Genomic DNA, 23168 nt, shown 5'->3' on the forward strand with positions numbered 1-23168 from the left:
ACCAAAGGATTATCCACTCATCAGTTTTGGGCACTCAAAGACATGTTGAACATGATCAAAGACCATACTCAACTTGAGGGAGGCTGTTAGTTTGGATCGTGGATCCGACCCGACCCACGATGGCATGTTTGTAATTAGATCTTATTACCTGTGTAAAGTGTATTGTACCAATTATAAATATCAAGTAAAAAGGGAAAACCCTATTGCGCCGACTATTCCTCTCTCTCTCTTCTCGTTCTTTATTTCTGATATTTCTCTAACATCTGCAGGATATTTCTGACAAACCGTTCTCATTCCGTGCCCTATAAATCAGAGGGTATCATGAGCGACCCTTATCAAGTAAAAGTGCGAGTAACTTGCTAAGAAAGGGAAGAGGTCTACTCACCGGTTGCATTCGGAAGCCTGCATTCGTGGTGGCTGCAGCCCAGCTGAGCAGAGAAAATCTCCTTGTTGCATGATCGATCACCACCGGACTGACAACGTTTCTCTTCTGCTCCAGTCGATTCCACCATATGCAACAGTAGCCTGTCAATGGCTGCCTCAGCACATCTCTCTGCTGAACTGTGTTTACATAACAGCCGTTGTGCTTTTCTGTCACAGTACAGGGTCACCGCTGCAGGGAAGCCAACATATCATACTGCCATCCATGCATACTCAAGAAAAATAGACACAGCTACAGAGCATTTCATTTTTGTATGTGAATAAGTAAATCATGCAACTGATTCTGCTTTCACACTGAACAAAAATTAAATTATTTTATGACGTGTCTCATAATATTCTGTCAAAACTGTGATTTTGTTGGCTTCTTGTGATTGGGTTCATTCTTTGTGAAAGTTACACAACACAGAGCATGATCTAGAGTAACCAACCATCAACACATATTGCACCTCTAAATTTTCTGGAACATGTGAGATGGCATTTACAAACATTTACCACTTGCTTATCCTTTTTCAGATTTATTTTATTTTGCTTTCGATAAGGGCAGCATATCTACTGTTCTACCAACATTTTCACCTCCCGCAGATATCTGCTCTGATTGATAAATTATTTTTGGTAGGAAATTTGAAAAAAATTATGACTGAGAAATTCATCGAGAATCTGGATGTTGTTGTCAAGATAGCAAGGGATCCCGCTGATGTAATTGCACATAAACCTGCCATTGTAAGAGTCCCCAGTAGACCAAGACCAGATTTATTTCTGAGCAAATTGAACCAATATTCAGATCAACGAGGAATGTGAGACTTGTTTGCTATTCTCCTTCATTAAACATGAAAATAAGGGGACTGCAAAAGGATGAATTGGATTCATCCTTCTGTCTTGGTTTGTTTGGTGTTGTGCTGAAATCAGAGATTCATGATGTGGCAGATCAGATGCTTGAGAAACTTAGAACCTTAAGTCACAAGTCTGATGGACACTTCATTGCAATAGATCTCAGGTTTGATATGTTGCAGCTAAAGGGATGTGAAGGAGCCGATGGAAGAAAAAAAATCCTTTAGCCCTCTGGAAGTTGGTAATGTTTTCGCAGAAAATTGGTTTTACTAGTGACAGTGTTATCTATCTTACACAGTCCAATTGGCTTGGAGATCTTGATGATCTGAAAGCTATCTTCCCTAGAACCTATACAAAGGTAAGAATTATGAAATGTTTGAATTTTCTTCAGATTGTTTTACTTATATTGTTGGATCCCCTTGTTTTCTCACATCCAAGAAGAATTTACATGAGTTTGCCTGCATTACCCTGAGTTAGTAAGTGACCATTATGCTGAAAACTTAACAAGTCAAGAGCTTAACAATTTAGCCATGTGTCTGAAGCACTGACATTTGGCTTTTGGTGTAAAATACAGTTTCTATGCAAAATATGCAAGGCTAATATAATTGTTACCGCAGGAAATTTCTAGTTAGCGTAGAATATATACATTTCAGGACGTCTTGAAATGTGAATTTTTTGTTTTGCATTAGGTAACCCATGGGATTGTATTTCACCTAGTGGTTTTCTTGGTTCTCTAAAAAATGTTGATTTTCATTTAGTACATAAATCTCCACAAGAAAATCTTTGAACTGAGCTAGAACTCAGGGTCGTTGAGTACCTGGCAATTGACACAACCTATCAACTTCACATACATGGGGCCAGCTTGCCAAGGTCAATCATGTCTCTTGATTCAGAATCAGCATTTAATTGATGATTCCTGAGATTGTGCTCTCTACAAAGTTCAAAGATACAGCTGTCATGAAGAAATTAATTATTTATTGCGTCTTGCTAACTCATAGTTGTCTCAGGGATATGGATCACTATACAGTTCTATTGCTTTTGCATTTTTGAAAACGATGGGTTCTCATTGGCTTTGGCAAAGGAAATTCAATTAGTATGTGTGACAGAATTGACGGGATTTTTCCTAAGTGATATTTGGAAATTTGGTATTATAGGCTATAAAAATGTTAAGGTTTAACAAAAATTCGAGTGTTTTTTTTAAAAAGAAATGATCTATCGAGGAAACTTAGTTAATTGTAGATCCGAGATCCATTGATGTCATTCAGCTCATTGTCATTTGCATTCAGACTATATGGGCTATGATGCCTGACTATGAACGGAGATAGGAATGGATCTCCTGCATTAGTTCTTCACCTTTTAGGAAATAAACGTACTTTAATTGTCAACTGATGTTTTCAATGTGCAATTTACAGGAATCCGTTATTCCTACAGAGAAGAAGGATGCATTCCTTAACTGGAGAAGTGCAGAAATCGAGAAAGTCATTGACTTGTACATTTGCACCCATAGTGATGTATTTGTGCCTGCCATTCCAGGTTTATTTTATGCAAATGTTGTTGGACAAAGAATAGCAGCTGGTAGGACACAGATACTGGTTCCATCAAGAAACCCCACTTCTGCCGTTTCTGATTTTTTTTCACACTATGTTTCCGACAAGAGCCACTTGGCGTATTCATGTTTGTGTTAAATTATCCAAAGAACATGGTTGCATTTGCATATATTAAACGTGAACTTCGCAAATAGCTATCTGGTTTGTTGATTTTCTTATTCCTCTGTTCCCTTCCCAAACTTTTGCTGGCATCTGGTTGAATCACCTTTTCTATAGAGATAAATGTGAGCTTCTCTGACCATCTACCACACATTTGGTTACAGGAGGAGACTGCCATAGCAGAATGTATGTTGTTTGCTTTTGTTACGTGGTTAATTTTTCTTATTCAGTATTTAATATTTAAATCCTATTAAAAAATTCTTCACAACTAAAAGCTTGGAGGTACGCAGCATTGGCACTTGGGTTGGATATAACTTCTCGTATGAGATACAACAAAGCACCTCAGCATGCAATTTCAACCATGATCACCTTGAACAGCTTAAAGAAAATGACAGAGATATAGAGTGGGAGAAAGAGCACCATGGACATTAGTTGATGGAATGACCTAATGCAACTGAGAGACCTCTGAGGATTGAGTCCATAAAAGTCAAACGGGTGAAATGCACTCGTTTAAAGCCCAAACAGCCACCTCACTATCCCAACGTACCAAAGACGTTGAGGCTGTGTGCTTTCCAAACAGGTCAAAAATAACCTTTGACTGTTCTGGTCAACCACCAAACCTTTTAAAAATAAAATAAAATCTTTTTAAGAGGTTTATAATTATTCAAAAATAAGTGATAAAAAGTTTGATAAAAGTCAAACCAAAGATCAAGACCAGAACAGACCAAGCCGAGCCATGCCAAGTCCTCCAAGTCCAAAGTTCAGTTGGCAAGACACCTTGCCTTCTAAATCAATTCTACAGTGTTTTAAAAAAAAAATGTTCAGAGACTAAATATATTTCATAAAGTAGATTTTTCCTCCAAAATCTAGGTAAGAGACGGTTATTTGACAAAAAAAAAACTTGTCATTTTGAGCTAAACAGCAAATGCCAGTGTAGCGATAGCTCTTGCCAGCAAACTGCAAATCGTACACCATCTGAATGTTCTGTGCAAAAAGAACATTTGGGGATTACACTTTACACAAACAGATAGACCTTTCATTAAAGTCACTCGACTTTTTCTTGGTCCCTTGGTTGGTTTCCCATGTTTTTAGCATATATGAGAAATTCTAGCTTAGGTTTATTTATTCAACAAAAGTTGGCGTAGATGAGGCCACCGTAGGAAATAATTCAATATTTCTCTAATAATTTCTAACGTAATAAAAATTCAACTTCAAGACGCTTGACAGTCAGCCAACCCGTTTGAAAAGGGAATCACTTCATCCATCTTAAAATTCCCGTTCTAGTCGAGCTTTATTTCTTCACCAAGCAATTGGGATTATGTGGAGAATCTTATTCCTCCAGAATGTCTTTAATTGGAATGCTAATTAAAAAATTCATGAAATCGAAGGATTAGATTAAAAAATAATATAATCATTTCCTAGAGCTTTTCTCAAGATGTTTAGGCTCTGAATGGGAGCCGGAAATGGGAGGGAAGATGGTATTTAATGAAGGTTTAATTAATACCACCTACATCCACGGGTGTTTGGGAACCCTGTTTTGGGAAAGAAAAATGAGGTTGAGAATGGAGAACCTCACAAGGATGCAGTTGACAACTCAGCCACATCTCCCATTTTCTTTTCCACTCCCATCATCCCTCTCATCTCTCTAACACCAGCTCACAAACATAGCCTTATGCCCCCATTTTAGCCTCTTTGCATCTTCACTGAACAAGAGGCTTATATACACACTCTTTATCAGACGGAACCAAGCAATACACATTACACAGAGCCTTAGAATGGGAGAGAAATGCGGTCAATCGATTGTAAAGACATAAAGGGAAACCAAAGAACCTAAACAAACCAGAACTATGAAGATCTAAAACGTAAACAATACACAGTTTCATGAGGGACTTGTAACGAAGATGTAGGTTTAACAGTTTGTCAAAAGACTAGATGAAACCGGGATAACAGAAATTCCCCGTGAAAGTTTTCATTTATGGCTTTTTTGACCTGCATGATTTCATCGTGTGGTGCCATCCTGCCCTTCATTGCCTTCCAGATCTTCACCACCCTTGCGATCTGAAAAGTGGGGCACAAAAACATGCAACATCACACCGGATCTGTAAACATAATTCACAATGACAAAGGAAAAGAAAATCACTATGAAAGAATATATGAAAAACCTCGCCCACAGCAGCACATCCATTTGCAATACTCAGCTAATGGGGTTACTGGAACAGGTATAAGTTTAGAAAGAAATGCCAGCGGCAAGCTGTACAAAGGCAAAAAGAAAAACAATTAGTTGTTAAGACTGACATATGAAGTAGCAACCGTGGCTGTTACAGTTGCCAATCTCTGCACATAGATTTTAAAACCGTTAGGTAGAAATGCAGAAAATGAAGAAATGGAAAATTGCATCTGGAAGACCAAGGACATACAACAAAACAAGCAAGTAAATCTGTGGCCAGACGGAACAAATTTTGTTTTATCCAGAGCAACTAAAAGAAAATGCGTGTAGGATAGGAACATTTGTTTACTTATTTATTTTAGGTGGGTTATTCCCTTCCCTTTGGTGCCGAAGTTGAGCTCCTTAAAGCTCAAAGAAACAAACATAAAAGTGATTTGGCTATTGACATCATGAGAATTGAGTTCTCAGCAACATAATTCAAGGCAACATCACAAATCAAGGAAAATGTCTTAGTATGATTTTGGAACTTTTAGAATGTTCATTTTCAGTTTCCTATGTCTAAACATGTTGAACAAACCAAAGAATGGGTGCTATGGCTCGGCCCATTACATGCACACCACGTTTGGACACGGTTCATCTGGCTTTCAATAGCAGGCTCCGTTTGTCGGACTTGGGCCGAGATCAAGCTCGTCTGAGACCGAGCCAGATGAGCCGTGCCCGAGCTGGCCCATTAAAATAAAAAATATTACTTGTTAGCATGTTCAGCATATGGGGAGAATGGAACTCATATCCTGAGGATTGCAAGCACACCGTCAAACCAATTGAACCACCATGCTATCTTTGATACATGTGCTACGTTATACGTATCCAAACAAGCCTATATGAGCAGAGCCAAGACAAGCACCCATTTTTCATGATCGGTTCATGTATGCTACACGAGCTGCTCATGGCTTGGCTTCCCAAGCTCATTTGTGGAGCCGAACAAGCTTCATGCCAGCTGAACAGAAATGAGCCGAACCTCGAGCAGCTGGGTTCATTTACCACCCCTACACATAGCACTAGGGCATAGCACACAGAAGTCAGAACTCGCTGCAGATGAACAAACAAGTCTCGGCATGGTATTCAAGAATTTCATCATACATTGAGTATAGGTTGTCAACTTGTCCTCCGAAAAGCGATTTGGAGGCAAACCATAAACTTGGACATAAAATACAAAGGAAATTACTTGATAACTATGGTATATAATCAAAACAGAGAAATAGGTTGATAACTCAATCATCCATTGCATATAAAAGTCAACATTAATCACCAACCTTATGAAACCAAGAGCAATGGAGGCAACCCATAACTGCCAACTCAACTTAACAGTGGAGGCAAACTTCCCAAGGAATTCAACGATCAAAGCCTACAAGAGGTTCTACCAGTGTAAGAAATATAGGCAACCCAAACAGGGAAACACAAGACAAAAAGAAATCCAGAAATTATACCTGAAAAAGAACAGTAACCCCAACAATCACCATAAAAAGGAGGTTTTTTGTGACTCCAGAAAAAATATTCAGCTTGTCAGGTTTCCGAGAATTGAACTCATTGAAAACCTGCAATAAGCAAAGATGGTTGAAACAAATTTATAAAGATATCTGTTTGTCAACGATTGCTCAGTGACCTTGAGAATTCGTGAATTCTCCAGCTAATCGAAGGCATAGTGAACTTCAAACAAATTAGCACCAAAGAGAAAAATAAGAAAGAGAACAGACTGTTGAATTTTCCTTTTCATCTTCAAGATATTCATTAGAGAATATGAAAAATGTCATTCAATTTCTCATGCTTTCCTGTAAGATATTGTAATTTGGCTGATTGAGGATGATTCTCGTACATGGAGAGGAAAAAGGGTAAAAAGCGGTTTCTGGTATGGAAATGGTAGTTGTCAATAGAGTGGTGGTAAATTTGGCAACAATGCATTGGGTAGATTTTAAAGATTTGTCAAGAGACCAGCCCCCATTCATTGGATGGATTCAAAGTTCATTATCACTTTGACTGAGCAAGAAATGAAATAGGGCCAAAGATTGGGCCTCAACATTGCCTCCTATACGAGCCATCAAGGGGGGTGAATGATGCATTGCCTTTTTCTAACCTACACATACTCATGTAAACACAGACAAACAAGCACAAAGGTGCTCTCATTCATTTAGTTCAATAAATTGTGTATGTTTCCAGGAAAAAAAACAATGTTTTGGAGTTTTTTTGGTCATGCATGCAATATACAACAAAGCTTTTGCAGACTAAAATCAAGCGTGTGTGATAGTTGGTTCTTCCTAACACCTTATAGTGTGGACAAGGACCGGACAGTGTTAGTCTTCAACATTTAATCATATGTTCTGCAAACCAGACCCTACAAATGTGATTTCTATAATTTATTTAGTGGAAACGATGCACTAGGGTAGAGAATATATTTATCAAGGAATCTAAAAATTAATGGTTCGTATTGCATCTAAATCTAAGTAAGAGTTATAGAAATCTAAGTAAGAGTCGTGATAATGAGAATTTGGAGAAGTATATGATAGCAAAGAAGGAAGCTAAAAAAGTAGTTCGAAACGCGAGGGCTAAGGTATATAAGGAGGTTTATGACAAGTTGGATACCAAAGAAGGCGAGAAGGATATTTATAGGCTTGCAAAGATGAGAGATAGGAAATCGAGGGATTTGGGTATGGTTAGATGTATCAAAGATGAAACACAAAGGGTTTTAGTCAAAGATGAGGAAATTAAGGAGAGATGGAAAGATTATTTTGTTAAGCTATTTAATGAAAGTCATGCTCAGGATCTTGGAGACTTCTCTATTCCTTTTCATGAGATGAATCGTGACTTCATGCGCAAGATTCAAAAGAAAGAAATTGCAGAGGCTTTGAAGAAAATGAAATCAAGAAGGACAATTGACCCGGATGGTATACATAACGAGGCTTGGAAATGCTTGGGAGAGAAAGGTTTAGAATGGTTGACAAATCTTTTTAACAAGATTTAACAGACAAATAAGATGTCTAATGAGTGGAGAAAGAGTACTTTGGTGCCTCTATATAAGAATAAGGGTGATATACAAGACTGCACAAACTATCGTGGTATAAAACTCATGAGTCATACTATGAAACTTTGGGAGAGGGTGATTGAGTCTAGGTTGAGGAAGGTTGTCATGATATCGGAGAATCAATTTGGTTTTATGCCTGGAAGATCAACTATGAAAGCTATACATCTTAGACAACTTATCGAGAGAAATAGAAAGAGGAATAAAGATTTGCATATGGTTTTTATTGATTTGAAGAAGGCATACGATAGAGTCCCTAAGGACATTCTCTGGTTGACAATGATGAAGAAATGTGTTTCTCTCAAGTACATTAGAATTATTAAAGATATGTATGAAGGAATAGTAACCAATGTCCGCACTTGTGGAGGGTTGACAACCAATTTTCCTATAACGGTTGGGTTACATCAAGGATCTGCTTTAAGCCCTTTCCTATTTGCTATAGTGATGGATGAGCTTACGGGATCAATTCAAGAAAATGTGCAGTGGTGTATGTTGTTTGCTGATGATATTGTTTTGATTGATGAGTCTAGAGCTGGGGTTAATGCTAAGTTAGAATTATGGAGACAGACATTGGAAGCAATAGGTTTTAAGTTGAGTAAGAGTAAGACATGGAATGTCGGTTTAGTAAGCAACGAAGTAGTGATGGGAGTGTAGTGAAGCTTGGTGAGCAAGAAATACCGGTGGATGATTGTTTCAAATATTTGGGATCTATCATTCAAAAGTATGGAGAAATTGATGGAGATGTAAATCATAGGATAAAGGTTGGGTGGATGAAATGGAAAAGTGCAACTGGAGTATTGTGTGATAGTAGAATGCCAAGGGAAAGTTTTATAGGACGACTATTAGGCCAGCTTTACTATATGGTACGGAATGTTGGGCTGCCAAGAGACATCATATTCAAAAGATGAGTGTAGCTGAGATGTGTATGCTGAGATGGATGTGTGAAAATACAATAAAAGATAAGATTCGAAACGAGGAGATACGTAAGAATGTAGGCGTTGCACCCATTGAAAATAAGATGAGAGAGAATCGTTTACGGTGGTTTGGACATATTCGGCGAAGGCCTAATGATGCTCAGTTAGACGGATGGAGAAATGGGAAAATATATTAGTTAAAAGAGGTCGGGGTAGGCCTAGGAAGACATGGATGGAAGTGATAGGGAAGGATATGAATGCTTTGAACCTCACCGAGGACATGGCATTGGATAGAAATGATTGGAGGAGAAGGATTCATGTGGAAGACCCATAATGATTTTCTTTTTTGGTTCATATCGCCGACCCCAATTATTTTGGGATGAAGGCGTAGTTGTTGTTGTTGTTGTATTGCATCTAAATGTTACAATAAAAAGATTCAGTTTTTTCTGATCAAAATAGTTTGATTCATAGCATGATTTCTAGTAAACAAGTACCGATAAACACAAATGTCAGTTCAAAAGTGGAAACCACTCATGACATTGAAAACTGAAAATGTTCAATCCTTACCCATGTGGTAAGGTGTTAGGTGGGTACTCTCTCTCTCTCTCTCTCTCTCTCTCTCTCTCTATATATATATATATATATATATATATATATATATATAGAGAGAGAGAGAGAGAGAGATGCAAACATGGTAAATGGGGTTTTCAGCTTTTCTGGTGCTTTTTTCAGGTTTCTAACTCATAGATCAGCATAGTCGATTTACTAGGAATCGACGCCCAAATCATGTGTTTTCAATGAAAAAAATGCTATTTGGAGCCTCAAAATTTTACAACGATTTTGGACAGTTGATTTTTCAAACATTATGAAACCCACCCATGTGTCAGATTTGAATGATCCAAGAGGCGATCGTTATAAAATCAAGTCCGTAGATCACGTCTGTACAGTTAGAATTTAAAAATAAAACAAAAAAAAAAAATCTAAAAAAACCACTGCATGTATATATATATATATATAGAGAGAGAGAGAGAGAGAGAGAGAAGCACACACACATAATTATAATACATCCAAGTTTCTCTGTTAATAATAATTGGCAGCAAAAAATTGTGTGCATGCACTTACACATGTGTCAGGTTCATCAGTCACCAACTCGTGAGTGCATGAGCTGCTACTTGCTAATCATTCACTAATTTGGACCATGTTGGTGCTTCTGTCTGCACCTTAGAAAACGCTTTTGTGCACTAACTAGGGATGCTTTCTTTTTGGAGTAAGTAATATGAGAAAACATTGAAAATATAGGATGAAAACAGTACACTGTAGAAACAGAGGCTCTAGGGAAGGATGAAATGGAGCATATCACTACTTTGGATCTTTAATCCATCATGATTTTGTAAATTGATGACTGTGGCATGTGGCTGTCTCCAATCTATCTATACATGATAATCATGATTACTTATTCTGCCATGTTGGTTGAATATTTTTACGATGGGAACAACAAGCAAAAAAGACCCTAGTCTTTACTTGCTCACAAAACTTGGTAAGATACAGTAACTAGTTGAACTTCATTTGTCTAGTTAATGGCAACTTTGTAATTTTGAATGCCTAAGTGGGAACTCAATTTATCACTTCGCATATGTAGGGTATAAATCTTTTTCTTAATACAAGTCGTTACTTTTAGTCTTTTTCTCATATTTCCCAACATTATAAAATTAAAAAAGATTCAAGCATTAGGTCATGGATCATGCTCTTAGGTCCTCAACTACCAATAGAATATAAAATGAGGTTTTGGGTTCAAATATGTGTACCACTTGGCCATTTATAGCCAGAACATCATAGTTCAGATCAAGCCACTTGAACTGAGATGATCGAATTAGACCTGAACCAACTGTAGTTCAAGACCATTTTTGATGAGCAGGAGATACCTGTAATATTCAGTCAACTTAATAACTGGACTGGCAACCAAAATCCACTTGTCTTGTAACCCCCTCAAATCATCTTCAGTGATTGTTCTATTGTTTCTGTTACTGGACATGGGTCACATGGCATTGGATTGAATATGTTTTCATGGTATCTTCTATACATTATGAGGGTCAGGTATCAAAGCAGTCTAAGTATGTCTAGTTAGAACAAATGGTAGATACTGGCATAGATGTTCTTTCCTCATAAATGTTTGAGATCAAGAAGTCTTTAACACTCCATTAGGACTGGTATTCATTAAGTGATGGTACAACTTAAATAAGGAGAACCATGCAGTTTTTTTCAAAAACATTAAGGGGTCGTTTGTTTCATTCCCACCAATAAGAAAATACTCCATTTGAAAGGCATCCCGTGATGGGACGGCCTCCCATGTGTGAAAAAATGCATATGTAAATCCATTCACCGGAGGAGGGGGTACGGATTTACGTAGTAAATGCATGGCCAATGTGAAAAGAAACCCATGATGATTGTGGACGACTCCACAAGAAAATGGAGTTGCATGTTTGTTTAATCTTGATACGAAAAATAGAGGGTCTCATATGTAAACCCCCATTTCCATGTGTAAGTGAAACAAATGACCCCTAACCAGTTTCTTGATTTCTTTCCCAACTGCTATTAACCCATGCAAATTATGTGGTAGCACAACTAAACAACTATTACACAATATGTGTCAGTATAACTGCAATAACCAATATGCTTGTGAATCTCATTAAGCAGATTTATATTTCATCATGTGACAGTCAACTTACTTGGCACAGTACAAATGCATTAAAGATAAAGGTATTTTTCACGTCCTCAGCATCAGCTGTTGGCTTATTGGTAAGGCACAAGATGTGTATACCATCAAAGTTGAGTACGAGGAGAACTGTCACTTGATAGAGTGCCTAAAATTCTGAGGTATCAATAACCAGTTAACAGAAAAAAAAAAAGTGAATAATATTCTTCAAGCTTCTGGGCCTCCATAAGTACAAACTCACTTACTTGTATGACGACGTTTCTCCACATAACATTGGTAATAAGAGGTTCTCTGAGGAAAATAACAACAGACAGAATGAAGCAGAAGTTGGTTATAGATGTCTTTGGTAGACTCAAACTCAAAAAAGGGACACCAATATGACCTGTGACATCGACACTTCCAGAAGGGTGCTATGCCCATGTCGACCTGTCTACATGAGTACAGGTCAGACCAGTTTGGGACATGTCCTGATCCAAACCCGACACGTTCATGTTACGTAGAACAGCAGAATCATTTTTTTCATCAAGGATGGGAAAGCCACCCTCGGGATCTGAGGCCTAGTCGTGCTGGCCCAGCCTACTGTACTTATGGTCGCTTTCCCGATGGTGTAAGCCTGTAGTGCACCCCTTGGCCCCAGGGAGTTGCCCAGCTTCGGCTGAGCAAGGGTTTATGCAAGGGCTCATAATCATTTACATCAATCTTTAAGGTGCATAAAGAGGGTTTTTGCATCAATTCTTGCTTGATGCACACACACACACACACACACACACACACATATATATATATATGGTGGTATTGTAGCATGATACCTTATGGTGGTACACACTCTTGTTTGTATATGGATCTAGCCACCAAACGGTAAATCTAACCATACATGTGTGTTTAATATAGTGTATTTAATATGTTAAAAGGTTCTATCATGTCCAATACACCATCAGATTCATTTTTTATATGGTGAAAAATCAACGGCTCACAATTCATGAAAATAGGGGTGGTTTAGAATGGTATAAAATATCCCATTTGAGTTAATTTTAACACATGAAAATAGAAAATAGGACATGCTAAACATCATCCAAATGTTAGATTTGGTATTTGGAGCTTAGATCTATGTAGATCAAGGGTGCACCACCGTAAGTTATGGTGGTACAGTACACACACACACACACACACACACACACACACACACACACACACACACACACACATATATATATATATATATATATATATATAGCCATAACCCGTACCCATAATTTTAAAAATTCTCACATCATACCATATGTACCCGCACCTGTACATAAACTATGACTATTCCTAAAAACAACTCAGGAAGTGGAAGCCATTACTTAAAACAACTCTAACCATTTAACCCATATTCATAAATGCCAAATAAGTTGAAAAATAAAGAACTAATCAATCAAGAAAGCTTCGTCACCTTCGACCAACTGGGGGTCTGTGCATGAGATCATCTGTAGGTGGTTCAGTAGCCAAGGCAAGTGCTCCAAGTGTATCCATTATGAGATTAACCCAGAGAAGCTGTAGATATATCATCAGTAAGAAGTATAAAATATACAATTACAGGCAATATAAATGAGTTAAAAACATAAAAACCTGCACAGCTTTTAAAGGCACATCCCCAGTGGAAATTGAAGTAACCACATTTATTATAAGAGCTGCAACATTGACAGTAAGTTGAAATTGTATGAATTTCTGAATATTTGCATATATAGAACGTCCCCAACGGACAACCTGGATCACAAAGGAAACACATTAGGAATCCATGTTCAACATAACCACAAGATTAATCAGGAAAGTATGTTGATATTACACCACCTTTACAACTGATGAAAAATCGTCATCTAATATAATGATATCTGAGCTTTCCTTGGCAACTTCAGTTCCCTGAATACCCATTGCAAGACCTATATCCGCCTACATGACACAAATGAACAAAAAAACAAAAGAAAAAACCCACTAGCATGAGACTATATCCAATAAAGTTGAATACTGCCACAAAAAAACCTTCAGATAATCCAACATTATATTAAATCATCCAACCTCATGCAATGCAGGAGCATCATTTGTACCGTCTCCCGTAACAGCGACCACATTTCCTTGCTTCCTCAGTACTTGCACAAGTAGAAGTTTGTCAGAAGGGGAAGATCTTGCCATCACCTGGCATCAAACATAAGCCCAATGTCTAAGTATTGTGGTTAGACAACAAAAAGTGTGCTGTGAACCTGAAGAAGCAAATCGGGTCATACAGATAATTCACGTGCAACACGCTGCCTTTCCGATTCTGAAAGAATGCGAAAGTCTTTTCCTTCAATAATTGCCCCTGGTTGAAATGCCCCCGATTCAAGAATATCACACTCCAAAGCAATAGCAGTTGCTGTCTGAATATTGTCTCCAGTAACCATACGTACCTACAAGGACTCACATCATGTCATGCTAAGAATGAGAACCCAACATATTCCAAAATATTGTCAAGCACAAAATGTTATTAATTATACCATTGTTCCCAGAATCGTTTATACAAACTAGGAATAGCAATTCCTTGGAAGCGGGAACCAGAATCAGTCTGGAACCACAATTCATGGTAATGAGATTTGTGATTCCCATAAAATGGGACTGATGATTCCCCAGTGTGGAACTCACAATTCCCCGATATGGTTCCGTCCCTAACCAACAAATAAGAACATCATAAGGCCCTATTTGACCATTCTTTTATGTTGTATGTTTTTAACTCATTTTTTATAGGCTTTATTTTGTGCTGTTAACATGCCCCTCAAATGATTATTGAGAGCTGCTATTGTTATCTTATTGTAGCGAGGGCTTACTGTTGATACAACTCTCTCTTTCCTTTCGAACTTGGGTTAAGAAAAAAAAACATTATTTAGCTGGGTACCAGTCTCTTGAATGTCAAGAATCAAATCTGAGATGCCATACTATTTTATTGTTCAAAATTATCATATAATAATTGACTTGTGTTGTTATGCTTAAGTGAAGTTTCCTAGATTTATAATATGTACGATAAAGTATGCATAAATTCTTTTATTATGTGTTTGGTGTCTTCAACTCCAAAGCAATCCTAAGAAGTTTTGTTTTTTGAATATTTTGTACTTTTGCTGAATGTATATTAGTGTGTTATAATGTTATTCCTTCAAGAGACCTAAACATTTTTTTCAAAATCTCTAATAGAATGATATATTTATTGATTGTGATCCATATTTCTTATCAATATTTCATACAGTTCCTCATACCGGTTCCTAAGCCATTCTGCACTCCACTTCCCAAATCCTTCAAAAATTTGGAGTGCTTCATGTTTCTGATTCCTGTACAGATTCCCATTATTTTTCTGGACATTACACACATGCATCGCCCCCTCCTCCACCCCCCCAAAACACACACACATGCATGCACACCTGCCCATCAACAATATCACCAATATTTTCAAACTTTCACAGTAATCAGTAATTTAGGGTAACACGAAATTATCAGCAATAAATCGCGATAATTTCAAAATATCACCAGAACTTAAACTCCATCAATAATATCAAGATATTTAAGTGATATTTTGGAAAAAAACATAATTTTATATTTTAATCCTACTTTTTTCTTTTTTTGTTTCTTTTACATTTTAAAAACCTTTTAAAATTTGTTTCTTTATATTTTTGCAAGAAAAACAATGCATGACTTATTATTATCTTATCTTTTATTATTATTTAGATATTTAAAACTTTTTGAATTGTCAATATTTTCCCCGACAAAAATCACTTTCGAAAAGAACTACAAGAAAAACCCTCATCGAGAAATTGCCTTCAATAATATAGGTCACAAACACATGCACTCTGACACTATCAATGTGAAAGACTGAAAAAGATAAGATAATGCCAGAAAACAACTCAACAATGGTAGAATGATGTAGAAAACCACCTATAATCACACTATCAAATGATGCACACTAAATCCTAACAGTTGAATGGCAAGAAATATTGCTATATCAACAGAAAGAAAGCATCTAATCTGATGATAAATGATGGCAAACACATAAGCATGGATTTCACCTTTACTCCAGCATTTTTACAAAGCCTAACTGCTTCTTTCACACCTGGACGGCAAGGATCCTGCAAGACAAGATAGAAATCGAGTGCATTCTGTCACACATACTAAAACTTCAGGACTTTAACAGCAGCAGAAATGAGAATGAACTTTGTCAACTTCAGATGGTCACAGACAAAATGATATTCATACAGCCAACTAAGTAAATAGCAAACAATAAATGTGAAAATACAGATTCATCATCAGTATTCTTTTTACTTTTTTTTTGTTCTGATAGGGAAGCTGGGAATACCCCTGTAGGCTTCAAACCCAAGACCCCTTGGTGATGATAGGGCAACATAACCATCTGTCCCCAATTCATTATCAGTATTAATTTAATTTAAGATTGAAAGTGACGATACAAAACTTAAAACTTCTTATAGTCCATGAGTGGAAGGGAATAATGATGAGTGCGTACGAAAAATGTAACCGCTAATTTCATTTGTAACAACAATGCTCAACATTCGCAAACAGATCATAGATAATTGAAACCTAACTTCCAACACCACATGTAATTCATTCAGTGACAAATATCTGTATCAATCCACTAGGAAGCATAAAAAGCATCTGACTTCATAAAGAACATTTCTGTATTCAATTTCAATCACACTGGATCCTGCATCTGCGGTGTGGAAACAAGTGTTCCACAGTTTCAGGTAAAACCTTTTCTATATCAAAGACCAATATTTCCATCTTAATTTTTGAACTAGCATCTTACAACTATGCAAGCATTGCTTTAGGAAGTGCTACTTGAGGAAGCAACAGTTTGAGCAATAGCATAATAGTCATTATTAGTCTGACCACATAACTTAACAAATTCCATCTAACATCGATCATGCTTTTAATTGATTTTTCAGTATAAGATTAGTGTTAAAAGAGAAAAATACATGACAATAACATAACAGTCACAACTGGATTCTCCAAAATTGATACTTTTTTGTTGTATGAATATAGTGTAAACCAAATGAGGGAAATAAATTACATTTTTTATATGCTAAATGAATTACTTCACATATCATAAGAGCACCATTTTTGAAAAAAAAAAAATTGGCTTACTTTTATTCCAACAATTGCCAACAAAACTAGGTCATTATCTGGTATTACCCACTGTTCACGCTGCACTACACTGATTGGAATCTTTTTAACATCAAATTGTCTGAATGCAAAGGAAACACAACGCAGGCTTTCTCCTGCCATCTTTTCAATGATATGTTTAAATTCATTCACCTACGATGACGAAACAATTAATCTGTTTAATATTATCCCAGATAAGAACAACTCATTGAAAACAAAGACATTTTGACCTTATTAGGATTAATCTGCTGAATTGAACCATCTTGATCAAGATATTGAGTGCAGGAATCAAGCACCATCTCAGCAGCACCTTTCCAGTGTATATGCATGTCTGAGTCCGACTGTGGTTAACAATGTGTCATGCAGAGGAATATAGAGAAACCTTAACTGGAAAACAGGACAAGCAATAAAGAACCCAGGTAGGTTTCCAGTAAAGACATGAACAGAAAATATACATTGGAACCAGAACATGTTAACAAACAGTTAGTTTACACTTTACACCACAGAATTGAAAGACAAGGAAGCACATATCATGCAACACCGACGAGGATCATGTTAAAGTATATATAGTCATGTGAAAAATACCTCCTCTTTCTATCTATCTTCTCTCTCTACCTCTTCTCTTTTTCTACTCTATTCTTCTCTTGGTACTATAGCGGATAAAGAAGTGGTTACGGCTGTTTCCGTCAAATTTGATGAGAAGAACTATAATAAGTGGCAAAGATTTGTGGGAATATGTTGACGGTTCCTTATTGGAACCTCAATATATTCTCACTAAATCTACTTGTAGGGAAGATCAAGTAACCAAAAAAGAAACCCTTAAGGGCAAAGAGAGAGAAAAGGCACTTTTGGACTATAAAAAGGCTTTAAAAGAATGGGAAGTTGGTCATGCTAAGGTTTTGTCCCTATTTATGGGAAGTATATGTGAAGAACCTTGTGAAAATATTTAGGAGTTTGAAAGAGTCGACAAAGAGTGGCTTTTCATCAAACAAACCTACACTTAAAATGATGTTGCCCATAAATGGGAGTTGCAAGATAAGATTCACAATTGCAAACAAGGAAAAAAAGTGTTATAGAGTATTATAGAACTCTCAAGAGACTATGGGACCAAATGGCTAACATGGGGCCTATTTGAGATACCCCTAACATTGTTTGCCTTAGGGAAAATCAAATCCCTGAGGAACAATTTTTTCAAATTCATGAGAGGTCTTAGGCCCGACTTTGAACACGTACGGGGCTCTATCATGTAACGTAAGAAAGAAAAGCTTTCACCTTTACATGAAATTTTGGCCCAACTATGCATGGTAGAAACCAAGTTAAAATCCTTAATTGAATCTAAGGAGTACAAAAACAATGTGTTGGCAGTCTCTAGACTGAAAAGAAGTCGTCATTATGTATATGTCGGACCCGACCCGATTTATATACTGGATCGGGTCCAGACCCAATCAATGTATAATGTAAATTAGCATGTTATTAAGGGGTATTTTTGTACCCTAGTTTTATATACTCAACATATTAATAGAATGAAAGGTGAAGCCACGATGGACTAACGCCCCTTCTCTGGAATCTCTCTCTCTCTCTCGGTGAGAGGTCTGTGTAGAGGTCAAGGACTCCTTTCTCACATGGTATCAGAGCAGCGTGACGTCTGGGAGTGAAGAGCTGCCTCATTTTCATCCTATCAACGTGAAAGTCGACAAGCACGTGGATCTAACCATGTCTGGGTGTGAAAAGCTTGATCTCGGTTTCACAGTAACAGACCTCGTTTTTGTTTCACGATGACAGGCACATGAATCTGTAAAAAAAAACTCGACCTCCACCTTTAATCTGTGAGAAACTCAACCTCCACGTGAATCTGGAAACGTAAAGTGCAGGTTCCTCTTTCACCCTTAATCTGAAATCATACCTCTGTTTTCATTTCAGATCACTGTGATTCTTCTGATCTTTTAAAATCTGCACTTCTGAAATTTCTGTTAATCTCTGTTGTTTCGTGGATTATGAAATTATTTTTGATCGAATTTTCTGGAAACGCATTATTCCTTTTTGTTTTTCTCTTTCTGTTTGCTGAGTACCACCACGTGAACTTGTTTTCTACCATCTGTTAGCCGAGTGTCCGGTTAGTCGACACATCCTTCTACCATCTGAAGCTGATTAGCCGAGCCCTCTGTTTTGTTTCTCATACCCAAGTGTCAATTCAGGTTTCTCTCAAATGGATTTTACTCATGCGCAGTCATGTCTGTCCACAAGCTTTCTCGGTTAACTAGTCTCTGAAAAACTGAATAACTCCAATTTCTTAACCTAGAAAAGACAGATCATCCCATTTATAAAGAGTCAGGACCTCTCTGGTCATCTGGATGGATCGGATCCACCGCCTCCAGAATTCATTTCGCAGGAAAAAGCGGACGTTAAGGAGAACAATTTGTTGTTCTTCACAAGAATCCAGAATATGTTGCTTGGATGAAGAGGGATCAATCGCTAGTGGCATACATCACTTCAACTCTCTCACAGAAGGTCCTTGTTGCCCTTCCTGATGATTGTTCGGACAAGGAACTTTAGGATAAGTTAGTTCAAACATATTCACAAATTTCTGAGGCAAGAATTATTATGTTTCTTAAGCGAGAGTTTTAAATGCTGAAGAAAGATTCCATGTCTATTATGGAATACCTGAACAAAATGAAAGGCATCACAGACCAGCTGGCTATTGTTGGGTGTCTTGTCAGTGAAAAAGATAAAGTGCAACAAACCTTGAGTGGATTGGGGCCAGACTATCATGTTATGACGACAACCTTACTATGTTTACCAGAACTTCCAAAGTTTGAAGATCTTCGTGCAAAATTATTGCAATATGAAATGACTCTGAAAGGATCTTCTGAAGATTCTCATGGACATTCAGGAACACAAGATGTGCTAGCTATGGGAATGAGTTATGGTCGAAGACGAGGGAGTTCTTTTCGAGGAAAGGGAGGCCAAGAGAGAAATATCTATGGAGGTCGTGGGATACTTCCAACACCCAATATACAAGGACAAAGACTCATTCCCACCTGTTTCCTATGCAACAAGAAAGGGCACATTAAAGCAAATTGTTGGTTTAATCCTCAAAACAAAGGGAAAGCTCCACAAGCAGAGGCTAGGAAGGATGGAGAAGTAAAGGAGTTGCGGTTGGCAGCCTTGGCAGGATTAAATATGAAGCAAAATGACAAAGGAATTTGGTATGTCGACTCCGGAGCAGCTACTCATGTCACGGGTGATGTAGGTAAACTCTTGACTCTTACTCCTTATGTTGGTAAGAATATCATAGTCACAGGAGATAAATCTCATCACTCAATCTCACATATTGGAAATGTCATTATACCCATGTCAAAGTCCTTTCTTAAACTTCCAAGTGTCATCCATGCACCTAATATTCAAAAGAACATTGTTTCTGTCTCAAAATTCGTTGATGATACTAATGCTTCAGTTGAATTTACTCCCTCTTCTGTTTATGTCAAGGATCTTCGCACGAGGAAAACATTCGCTGAAGGAAAACGATGGGGCAACATATACATCTTTCAAGAAGATCCTTCCTCCATTCATTCCGACTATTCATCCTTGAAGCCTCACCAACATCAATTTTTTTATCCTGATTTTATATTTGCTATTTCTGAATGTAATAAGCCAAGACTTTGGCATAGTCATCTTGGCCATTGTGGTCGTCATTTTATTGAAAAAACTTGTCTTGAATAATCTCATTCCTAAGTCCAGTCTGAGTTCAGAGGTCGTTGATACAAAGTGTTCTAGTTGTCATTTATGTAAGAGTCATATTTTACCATTTGCTTCCATTAATAAAAGAGCTTCAAGGCCATTTGAGGTCATTTGTTCAGATGTCTGGAGTCCTGCCCCCAATTACTTCTCTTTCTGGGAGTAAATACTATCTTATTTTCATTGATAGTTACTCACGTTATACTTGGATATTTTTTATGAAGCACAAATCAGAAGTCTTTGGATTGTTCCAGAGATTTCATTCTTTTGTTCAAAATCATTTCTCTACCAACATTCTCAATTTCCAGGTGAATTCTCCTCGAGTGACTTTGTTAGTTTTCTTTAACATAATGGGATAGAGAGAAGAGTGTATTGCCCACATACACATCAACAAAATGGGATTGCTGAGAGGAAGCATCGACATATTGTTGAGACTGCAATGAGCATGATGCACGGGAGCAATCTCCTTGTATCATTATGGACTGAGGCTTTTCACTCCACAGTTCATGTGATAAATCGACTGCCCATGAGTATCTTAGAAAATAAGTCACCATATTTCTCTCTATTTGGCATACAACCTGATTATCATGAATTACGTGTGTTTGGGTCTATTTGCTATATTCATATTGACAACTCACTAAGGCACAAGTTCTAAGATAAAGCCTTAAAATGCAGGTTTATAGGATATACAAAGGGTACAGGTGCTATGATCCCCTGAGTAAGCGTGTCAAAATATCAAGGAATGTAATTTTCGATGAAATGAACTTTAATGATCAAAATGCTAATTCAACCCTTTATGCTGATAACTCAAGCCCCAGCGTTGAGGTATACTACCCATGGTTAAATTCAAAACTTTTTTCCAATGGCAAGGTAGACTGTCCAGCAAATTGCAGTCAGAAGGAGACACATGAGGAATCAGCCAATGAAACTCAAAGGGAAGAGACTGTTACACATGACTTGGAGCCAACAAGGTATAAGGGTGTTGTGTACACCCGGCGAGAGAAAGAGCCCTCATTCATTTCTTGTACAAGTACGGATCCATCTGATCCCGCTTCAGAGATGATGGATATCAGAAGATCCTCACGGATTTGACATCCGCTTGACAGGTGGGTAAGTTATAAAAAAATTTCATTGGATTTTCAGTTGTTCTTGACAGACATAAGTAAAGAGGATGAGCCCCTCATGTTCTATCAAGTTGCGAGCTCTAGAAGATGAGTAGAAGCAATGAATGAAGAAATGGAGGCCTTACATGAATGTGGGACATGGGAGATTGTACCTAGACCACTAAACAGAAATGTTGTTGGGTCAAAATGGGTGTACAAGATAAAGTATAAACTAGATGGGAGCATCGAAAGGTACAAGGCTAGACTTGAAGCCAAGAGATTCACACAAGAGGAAGGCCAAGACTTTGATGAAACTTTTAGTCCAATAGTTAAAATGGGGACCATTCGCATTGTGTTGAGTCTAGCCATTAAACATGGATGGACATTGAGCCAGCTGGATGTAAAAAATGTATTTCTGCACGGGGATTTAAAAGAGGAGGTCTACATGGAACAACCCACTGGAAATGCAGAACGAGACGCCAAAAAATATGTATGCAAGTTAAAAAGAAAATTCTATGGTTTGAAACAAGCTTCTCGCTCCTGGTTCGACAGTTTTTCTCTAGAGATACAAAGGCATGGCTTCTCTCGGTCCCTTCTGGATCACTCATTATTTATTCACAATGAACAAGGCGTCACTACTCTTCTATTGATATATGTAGATGACATCATCATCACAGGGAACTGTAAAAGTCACATTGAGCGGGTGAAGAAGCTATTAAATCAGAGATTTAAGAAGAAAGATTTGGGAGAGCTGCGATATTTTCCTGGGGTAGAAGTTGATAAAAGAAGTGATACACTCACCCTTACTCAACACAAATACACGTTGGACATTCTCAGCAGAGCAGACATGACAAATTGTAAGCCGTTAACAACTCCAAGTGTCATTCATCAGAAACTGAGTTCGAAGGGGATATGTATAGAGATCCCACTAAGTATCGCAACTTAGTTGGCATGTTGCAATACCTGACTTTTACAAGACATGATATAGTATACTCGGTTAATCAGGTATCCTAGTTTATGCATGAACCTCGTATGTCACATATGGAGGCAGTCAAACGTATACTTCGTTACCTGAAGGGTACATTTGGTGATGGGTTGGTATACAAGAAAAGAGAATTAGATCCAGGCGAAGGCCATGAGATCGTCATTTATGCTGATGCAGATTGGGCGGGTGATCCAGATGAACGACGATCAATATCCGGTTATTGCAGCTCATTGGAGCAAACTTGGTATCTTGGAGTAGTAGAAAACAAAAGGCGGTTGCTAGGTCAAGCACTGAGGCTGAATACAGATCAATGGCTGCTGCCACGGCT

General features: G+C 37.6%; 2 protein-coding genes across 2 annotated transcripts in view; one reads left to right on the top strand and one right to left on the bottom strand.

Annotated features, from left to right (window-relative positions):
• LOC149835626 (protein MANNAN SYNTHESIS-RELATED 1-like) overlaps positions 1-2940 on the top strand; it is a 34412-nt gene extending 31472 nt beyond the window's left edge. The window contains exon 3 of the mRNA XM_090008638.1: positions 2682-2940. Within this exon, the coding sequence (XP_089864764.1) occupies positions 2682-2838 (157 nt within the window). The 3' untranslated portion in view covers positions 2839-2940. The remainder of the gene's footprint in view (positions 1-2681) is intronic.
• A 1815-nt stretch (positions 2941-4755) lies between these two features.
• The window catches only part of LOC149835627 (calcium-transporting ATPase 5, plasma membrane-type-like), a 64105-nt gene continuing 45692 nt past the window's right edge, over positions 4756-23168 (bottom strand). The window contains exons 16-29 of the mRNA XM_090009627.1: positions 17248-17358; positions 17000-17170; positions 15910-15969; positions 14107-14268; positions 13901-14017; positions 13676-13774; positions 13454-13591; positions 13278-13378; positions 12088-12133; positions 11856-11990; positions 6630-6737; positions 6456-6547; positions 5138-5226; positions 4756-5033 (exon numbers count right to left, since the gene is read on the bottom strand). Of these exons, the coding sequence (XP_089865753.1) occupies positions 4975-5033; positions 5138-5226; positions 6456-6547; positions 6630-6737; positions 11856-11990; positions 12088-12133; positions 13278-13378; positions 13454-13591; positions 13676-13774; positions 13901-14017; positions 14107-14268; positions 15910-15969; positions 17000-17170; positions 17248-17358 (1488 nt within the window). The 3' untranslated portion in view covers positions 4756-4974. The remainder of the gene's footprint in view (positions 5034-5137; positions 5227-6455; positions 6548-6629; positions 6738-11855; positions 11991-12087; positions 12134-13277; positions 13379-13453; positions 13592-13675; positions 13775-13900; positions 14018-14106; positions 14269-15909; positions 15970-16999; positions 17171-17247; positions 17359-23168) is intronic.

Source organism: Nuphar pumila, chromosome 6 (genome assembly GCF_984573655.1).
Source record: "Nuphar pumila chromosome 6, dmNupPumi1.hap1.1, whole genome shotgun sequence".
NCBI lineage: Eukaryota > Viridiplantae > Streptophyta > Magnoliopsida > Nymphaeales > Nymphaeaceae > Nuphar > Nuphar pumila.